Source organism: Anopheles cruzii, chromosome 2 (genome assembly GCF_943734635.1).
Source record: "Anopheles cruzii chromosome 2, idAnoCruzAS_RS32_06, whole genome shotgun sequence".
Lineage (NCBI taxonomy): Eukaryota > Metazoa > Arthropoda > Insecta > Diptera > Culicidae > Anopheles > Anopheles cruzii.
In genome coordinates this window covers 7,715,910-7,724,896 of record NC_069144.1, presented here as the reverse complement: position 1 = coordinate 7,724,896, position 8,987 = coordinate 7,715,910, and the positions used below count along the sequence as shown (strand labels likewise).

At 51.0% G+C, this 8,987-nt stretch overlaps 1 protein-coding gene across 1 annotated transcript; it reads left to right on the top strand.

Moving 5' to 3' along the window:
* Positions 1 to 4,079: 4,079 nt before the first annotated feature.
* On the top strand, positions 4,080 to 8,407 carry LOC128277745 (organic cation transporter protein). The gene is made up of 2 exons (XM_053016253.1): positions 4,080 to 4,167; positions 6,633 to 8,407. Exons 1-2 carry the CDS (start codon positions 4,125 to 4,127, stop codon positions 8,270 to 8,272), a joined length of 1,683 nt encoding a protein of 560 aa, XP_052872213.1. The 5' UTR covers positions 4,080 to 4,124; the 3' UTR covers positions 8,273 to 8,407.
* The last annotated feature ends 580 nt before the right edge of the window (positions 8,408 to 8,987 follow it).

Genomic DNA, 8,987 nt, shown 5'->3' with positions numbered 1-8,987 from the left:
TGTTGCTAATGTGCGTACGTTTTTTTGCGCACAGCAAATGCTTTGTTTGATCAGGGCCTTTGATGGAGGTGAAGATTTGTTGGCTCGTTAAATTATGTTGGCGAAAAATGTTGCATCGGGCAATGCTCCGGTGGCCGGCCGCGTGTGGAATGCGGATGATTTGAGGCATCGTCATTTGATTTGATGCATCGTTTGGGTGGCTTTTTTTGTTGGTTGGTCGGAATGCCAGTTAGCACATCATAATTTTTATGTCCCATGCGGCGCTGTACATTTTACGTTTCTTTTTCGTACTCGAGTGCTGCTGTGTTCACCGTGCTTTCGCACTTTGGCGTTTACGAAAAGTAACGAATTTTACTAACAACAGAACAGTTTGGAGCTCACATTTTGACCTTCTCACGAAGCATTGCAAAGACGCCTCAAAGTCTTTCCGAGCGGCGCCAAGATGGTTGCTCTTGCACCTCAAAATCTCGCGCTGGCAGAGGGCCGGACATCCGGTTTTTCCGGTACGTTTTGATGGTGAAAAGGCGGTCATAAACCAACTTTAAAAAGTGAGGATTTTAATTATATTTTCCTAAAATAGATAAGTTATCTATGACCAATCCCAGTTCTTAGCCGAGAATTCATCTATCAAAGACGAAAGAGTGATAAAAATAACTCTTTAAAACCAACTTTTATCAGCTACGATCGCGATCGTTTGTTCAATTCTGCAGATAGCATAGATACGGTAATGTACCTATATTTTAGACCATTAGAAAGGTAATGGATCCTTCTTTAATATGAAAAAATCAAATATTCACGTTTGGCATTGCTTATACATTTTTATCGGGAATTAGTATAGAAAATAACGAAAAAAAGTTTCGCTCAAACTAGGCATTAAGGCCACACGAACTAGGGGCCACACGAAGCGTAAAACCAAGTGTAAATTAAATTTGTAATGTTAAATCGGTCGCTCTTCGTGTAGCAGGCTTAAAATATGAAAAAGTTTATACCGAAATGTCAAACGTGTTTACATTCGTGTTTTTGGCCAGAGAAAATAGAAATCGAAGAAGTAAATTGATTTTTGAATATTTTTTTCGGTTTTTTTTATTTTTGTTGCGGTACAAGCAAAAAAGAATTGTAAACAAAGTATCTTGTAAACAGTGTTTACGCTTGGTTTTACGCTTGCTTTTTCGTCTCCGCGGACGCATAAGCTGTTTGCCATAAGCGCAAACGATTTGACACCAATTTTTTTTTTTACACTCGGTTTTACGTGTAGTCCCAGCTTTACAATTAAATTTTAGGTAATTTTAAACTTTTTCCAGTAAGTTTTGCAACCGTCAATTCAAACGTACACGGCACGAATGTGACATAAAGCTTTCGAGGCGAAGCTTTTGAAAGCCGTGCGGATTGCATACCGTTTAGGCGTTTAAGCTCCCTTGCCCGGTTACTATAAATACAAATATCACCGATCGTTTTATTTATGGTAAATGTCATTTTCATTACTTTCTCGGTAAATCGCTTTTTTTACACTAAAAAATTCAGTTACAGTGTGTATCAAGTTTGTGTGAGTTGAAATAATGATTTCGAACAACGATAAATCATCATCATCTAATGAGTGTGTCGCGTGACGGACGGCGGCCCGCGAAAACATATGGTGGCCTTGAACGTAAAAATGCGACCCGATGAACGACAAAACGGCTAATTACTGCCCACTCTCGGTTCCCGACCGCCAGATTAGCTCCCGATGGCCCATGCGGCCACCACCGAGGGAGGACATTTGCAACTCTTTACGTGTTCGATAAGCAGTCTCCATGCGGCACCCCCCGTTATCAATGTCACTATCACAGTCACCAACACTTGTTGTGAAATTTACGCGCAATACGCACGCAACGCTTATGCGACGACGATTTCGGGTTTTTGGGTGGGTTTGGCGCCCACCGGAACAAGAGTACCAACGTCGGAGAGAGCAAGAACAAAAATAGAAGGAGAGAAAAAGAGAGAGAGAGACTGGGGGAGAAAGAGTGGCCCAAGAAGACGATATTTGAAGACTCCACAATCGCGGGCGCCGTTCGAAATTCAGTTAGTTTGCGTCAGCTGTTCAGCTGTTTGGTTCACACCGGATCGCGTCGGTTCGCGCAGGACGCGCGCTGAACGGTGAGTACGGTCCCAGTGGAATCGAAATTCGGGCACCAAACTAATAGCCCTTTCTGGGGGGGGGGTTTCGGTGCCGGGTTGTAATGTAATCGGATTATTCAACGGGACGTGAAGTTGTTCGTGAAGTGTCCACACGCTCCGTGCCGGCCGGCGCATATCAATGTCTCCGCGTGGAAAGAATGTCGGACTTTCGACTCGCCGAGTGTCACCAAAACTGAGAGGCGGCCTTTTTTAAATATCTTATTTCTGCGTACCGTTCCGTGCGTGGGTGCGTGATTGTGTGTGTGTGTGTGTTTGGGATATTCTCATGGCTGATCGGCGGCCGATCGTTCCGCGTTTGTTGTGGTGCGCGCCACTTTTGCCGGTAGCCGAAAATTCAGACGGGGGGGCCATATGTTTTATAGCGTGCACGGTTCTGAGCAGCATCACGTAAACGTGCCGACCGGGTGACCTACTTCGAATCCGAGATGCATCTTTTAGATCCCAGAGTGAGACGGACAGGAAGCCAGTCAGTATCATTTCGCATGCATTCGAGGCACGCAAATGGCGCTCCGAAGACCGATAATTACCAATTCCGTTGGCCGAGTTATCGGGCTCGGGGCCACTTTCGCCACCAAGACGCGTTGCGTGGCGTCTCCGCAATTAAACCGTGCGATCTTCATTGCTTCGGTTGATCGTTAATTCGGCACGGTTTGAAGGTAATGAGGAAGCGCATCAAGCGCACGTCCGGTGCCGACTCGTCCGTAATTTATTGCGTACACTTTTGAGGGAAATTCGACGCGAAAATGGACCCCCGCAAAACACACACACACACAGAGATGTAATCCGGAACAGCTGACGAGTGGCTGTAGCGACGCAGATAAGGATAGGGCCGGGTTTATTTCTCTATTTCGAGAGCTGACGCGCTGAGTGATGGCCGCATTCTGGAGCAGTCTCTGGACTTTAACCGCCACACACCGCCACTTGACTTGAGACTTGGCGAGCCTTTCGCCATTCTCTTTCGCGCCGAAAATCGTGTTTTACCAGGGTCACCAGTCGCGGTCGCGCAGGTCACGTGCGCAGACATTCCTTTCGCCCGGAACAGGTTTCATGGGGGGGGGGGGGGGGCCCCCCTTTGGAGCGCTTTTGGCCGTCAAGCGAATCGACTACTCATCCACCGCGTGGCCGTCGGGATCATTAACGCCCCCCTTGTGGCCGCCGCGTGTAGCTCATTTCACTTTCAAACTACTGCAGCGAAATGCAAATGCAAAGGGACCATTCGAACCGATCGGGGTTTTGTTTATCAAACGCCCCGACGGCGGTCGGCGTTTAGCGCGGCGTGTCCCGAGCGCGTCCCTGCGTGACATGCTTTATGAGTTTACGCCTCTCGTGCGGTTCAACGCCGGGCGTTAGTTTTTCGCGCATCGAGCCAACCCGGTTCAGCTGGTCAGTTGGAAACACGGCTCTCGGCACGGTGGCCCTCGGGATCGTCAGTGATTTATTGGTGCTTCGGGCAACATAGAACGGCAGCCCGGTTCAGATAAAGAAGACGACCCCCTCAGCTGCTGACACCTTACCAGGGGCCCTTCGTGGCACACGTCTCCGGTTAAGACTCAATCTTTTTCATACGCGTTAATGGCCGCGGCACGCATCAGCACCTCCAGCCAGGCGCCGGCGGGCTCGGCGCTAACAGGGCTCGCGTGCCAACAGGCTGAGGCCTCAACCGTTTAGCGGCAACCTTCCGAAGAGGGGGCTCGCGAAAAAAAATCCCAACCCGACGCGTGCTGCACCAGAGCGTCAGAATGGCTCACGAGGACCGCGGATTGTTTTTTGCGCGCTCTGCTGCGTTGTGTGGTGGTGGTGAGACCCCGTTGTGTACCATTTGCTGATAGCCGTGTCTATGTGTGTGTCGTTCGCAGAAAGCACCGGAGCAGTCTGCAGTGTGGCCGACAACAGTTCACAGCCGGACATCGAGCGTGGCGGAGCGCACGCCAGTTAATCGCGGACGCGCAATGGCGATCGATCAGAAGCTGGAGGAGTTGATGGGATTGCTTGGTAAGTAACTGCTGCCTGCTGGTGTGGCGCAAGCGTGAAGTGGAATCGGACTTTCGAAACGGTCCGGCTGGGCGCGGCGTTTACTTGACGTTTGAATGGCTAGTGAGTTTAGCCTTCGATTCGGTGGCATCGGACCGTGAACCGCTTGGGCGGCGGAAGTAGCCCATCGAGAAGTGTGATTTCAATGGGAGTCACACAAGAACGAACCCGTGAGGCGCATCGAACCGGGAGTGCCCCGAGAATCCCAGCGAACGTGGCCTTGTGCGAACATCACGTTCGCCCTTAACCAAACAGTCCGGGAGTGAGCATCCGGTCGATGGCGGGGGTTTCCAGCCGGTGGGTAATCCCGAGCCGGCCCCAGCCACAGAAGTTGGATGTTGGATGTTAGCAATCGGTGAATTAACAGACCGATTAAAAGTACCAGGCTGTTTAATAAGTTTTGAGCTTCAATATTAGAGGGTGATGCTACTAACTGCTAATTTTTCTTTCAATGTTGGTACCCTTTTCATATGAACAAACTCTTCATATGTGAAGTTTCATTTCAATCTGTCAATTCATTTTTTGTTTACAAGCCTTTTAGTATCTACCTGTCATGGTATTTTTTTACAATGGAAAAATCAAATATCGTGCAGAGATTGAACTGTTATTTTTAGAAGGTTTAAAAGCAAAGGAAATTAATGAACAAATATTGAAAGTGTATAAGTGACTCTTCGTCTTCAGTTACTACTGAAGAAGGATGGGTTGCTGAATTTAGACGATAAGCCTTGGAGACGATCCGTCGAGTGCGTCCAAAACTGCAACAATACCTGAAATCGTAGGAAAAATACCGAATATCGGATTGGACTGTTCGTCGAGTGACTGAGGGCAACATTTAGAGCGTTTTGGAAAGGATGAAGTGGATTTTGTGCGTCGACTCGTCACTTTGGATGAGACTTGGGTCTATCACCATGATCCTGAGGCATAAAAGAGTGAGGCTAAAGAGTGATGTGAACCTGGTCCTTTCGTTCCTAAACGATTCAGAAATCGGCCCAGAAGGCGTTAGTATCAGTTGTTTTTTGCGACTTCCATCTGTTTCCATCAGACCAAAAAAATGCATGCTTTAAAAGCGTTTCAATTGACGAGGTCCTAACAGCTGCAGCAGGATGCGTATTTTACAGCCCTTAAACTTCAGATTTGGAATTCATCAATCGAGACTGACGAGAAAGACTCTGTTTCAGACACACACGCCGGCACCGGCACCGTCCTTGGCGCGTCGATAGTGGTCAAAAGTCCAGTCAATAAGCGATAAGCCTATCTGTTCGACAACTTCATGCCGCGCGCCGACAGTGAGCGAGATTGTGTAATAATTGAGTCCCTATAAGTGAGAGATGCCCAATTACACCGATAAACATGGGTAATAACTCAGTCACCCAACGACCAGTCGACAGCTTTACCCCCCCTGGGGTGGGTGGCCCGTCGTCTGTAGAAAATGGACAAGGCCACCAACGGCGGCAGCGAGTGTCGCTGATGCTAATGAGCTGTTGATTTAACATTTGCATAAAATTGTCCCTCGAAACGTCCAAGCGGAGATCGATCGATCGCGTTACAATTACCGCCGTGAACAAGTCCCCAAACAAACCCACCCCGTGTGCGCCTGTGTGGTTAAGGAACTGGATTTCTCAACCTAGCTAGGCCGCAGCTTGCAATCGGAAGCTGCGAACAGGTTCCCTCGCACAGATCACGAGCCGCGAGATGAAATGGCGTGCGCGTTTCAATTAGCGTAAATTTGGCGCCACCGCGTCCAGACCACTGTTGCCAAGTGTCATCTCGCGCAAAGCGATCACCGAGCGGGCGCATCTTCGTCAATTGAGACTAATCGAGTGTTACGAGACTCCGAGATTGAACATTTTCGGCGAATTCCCGAGCGATCCCTCCCGTTATCAGGCGTGACGTAGTGACCGATTGGCGGGGCACGCATCGGCCGGGTGGACCAGCCTCTTAAAACCCGGAACGACGGGCGCTCTTGATAGGCAAATTAACATGTCGGCCCTGGATGACGTTTTTTGGTCAACAACGCCAACGATTGTGAGCCGTTTAGCGCCATTCGCGAAGTTGTTTGCGTCTCACTTTGCCGACCCCGATTTGGGGGTTCGTTTCAAAGAAGCAATTAGACCCCACCAGGCGGGGAGACGTCATCCGATGTTTTCGATTGCCCTCGATGCCCTCGAAGATGATCTGCCTTCTCGATGACCAGTGGTTTCTCGCCAGCGCGATTCGTCCGATTAAAAAATGGCCAATTATTCAATCAATTTCCTGTGGCCAAAGCGTGAAACTCGATCAGCCTTCGGCCACATCAGAATGCATGCGTGTTCATTCACAAAACGAGACTTTCACAGCCTCAGCGCTTATCAGATTCCGGATTCCGGATGTTACTGAAGCTCTCCCCGCTGAAGATTACAGCTAATCTCTCTCTCCCTCTCCGCCAGGTGACTTTGGGCGGTACCAAGCATTCCAGTTCGTGCTACATCTGCTGGCGGCGGTAACGGCGGGGCTCCACATGCTCTCCCTCGTCACGGTGGCCGCTGTTCCAGAACATCGCTGCTTCATCGAAGATCTGGACGTCGCCACGAACGGCACGGCAGCGCTGCCCTCGCTGGCCCAACTGATGGCTTACATCCCGCTCAACAGTGACGGGGAGCTGGATTCGTGCGCCATGTACGATCTGCCGGGATCCGGTAACGGTTCGACGGTGGCGTGCGGTTCATACGTCTACAACAACACATACTATGCGTCTTCCCGGACGATCGAGTGGAATCTGGTGTGCGACAAGCGCTGGATGGGAGCACTCGGCCAAACGATCTACATGCTGGGCGTGTTCACTGGTGCCGTCTGGTTGGGAGGTTTGGCCGACAAGATCGGACGCAAGAAGGTGTTCTGCTGGTCGGCACTGATGCAACTAGTTCTCGGTGTGGCCGTGGCCTTCACGCCCGAATTCTACTCCTTCCTGGTGCTGCGCTATCTGTACGGGATCTTCGGAAGCGCCGGCAGCTACATCACCGGCTTCGTCCTGACGATGGAGCTGGTCGGTCCGAGCAAGCGGACACCGTGCGGAATCTCGTTCCAGGGTGCGTTTGCCGGTGGTATCATGCTGGTGGCGGCCTGGGGAGCTCTCATTCCCGACCGGATGCTGCTGCAGGTTGTGTACGGATTGCACGGGTTGCTGCTTGTGGCACACTGGTGGATCATGGACGAGTCGCCGCGGTGGTTGTGGATGCAGGGCCGCAAACGGGAGGCGGTCAACATTGTGGCCCGCGGTGTGCGGATGAACCGGCGGGGAATGCACGTGGACAAGGAGTACTACCTGGCGGAGGACAAATCGTCGCCGACGTACGCAGCCATCGAGGAGCCGTCCAGTTCGGCTGGGCTCGGGGATCTCTTCAAGACGCCGAACCTGCGCAAGATGACCCTGAACGTGTGCCTGTGTTGGTTCGCCAACTCCATCACGTACTACGGCCTGTCGCTGAGCGCCGGCAAGCTGAGCGGCAACCCGTTCCTGATCCTGTTCCTGATGGGCCTGGTGGAGTTCCCGAGTTACATCTCCATCAGCTACCTCCTCGACAGGCTCGGCCGCCGCTCCATCACCAGCTCGCTGATGATCGTCGGGGGCATCTGCTGCATTGTGGCCGCGTACCTGACGCGTGGCAGTACCGAGTCGACGTCGGTCGTCATGTTTGGCAAGCTGTTCATTGCCGGTTCGTTCGCCGTCATCTACAACTACTCGGCCGAGCTCTTCCCCACCGTTGTCCGCAACTCGGCCATGGGCCTGGGCTCGATGTGCGCCCGTTTGGCCGGCGCCATGACGCCGATGATTACGCTGCTCGATTCGTTCGACCCGAAGATCCCGGCCGTCATATTCGGCGTGATTTCGCTCGTGTCCGGCACCTGGGTCCTGTTCCTGCCCGAAACGATGGGCAAACCGATGCCGCAGAGCCTGGAGGACGGGGAAAACTTTGGCCGGGGTGATACGGCCTTCGCCGGGTGCCTCGGGCGCAACAAGACGCACACGGAAGACTTCCCCCCGCCGCAGCAGATGGTGCCGCTTCGGAAGCCCGAGTCCGGTCGGTAGTCCGGACGGACCGATACTGAGTGTTCGCTTTTAGGTTAGCTAAGCCGCAGCTGGTAGCCACTGAGTGGTCGTGATGAGCGTGATTGTGGTGAGCGAAAGGCACCTTAAATATATATGCACCATCGTCACATTTCGTACAAACGAATCGATCCTTTCTCGGAGGGATGTCGCAATGTGTCGGCACCCCAAAATGCCACTGAACAATCGAAACAATCGAAAGAAAGGCCTGCCAACGCAGAAATCGATCGATAACGTTCGAAATCCTTGTGTTTAAAGCGACAGAGGACAAGCCAGAGCTGGCCAACAGACGGCGCTGGCATACGGCGTGAAAATTATAGCAGAGTAAGCGATTTATGGTTGATTATTTCATTGTCTTCTCGGTAGATGGCGCTTTTGACACTGAACAATTCAGTTACGAGGTTTGATTTTTGAATAAAACTTACCCGTAAAGGCCGTAATGTGCATAAGGAGTACGCTAATAAAGTACCAGGCCGCTAATTACCTGTTACAAATAAAGATATAACATCTGGTGACAAAGAACTCTTTAATAATCGAAGCAACGCTTGCACCAGGTACATCTAGCATTTTAATAAAATCAACATAACGGCAAGGTAAGCAGGGCTCGCGGGACTCGAGCTTTCCAACTACCTGTTCTTGTCCCTGCCTTACGCTTTACACTCAGCCCAACTACACGACACAACAAGATACTTGACAA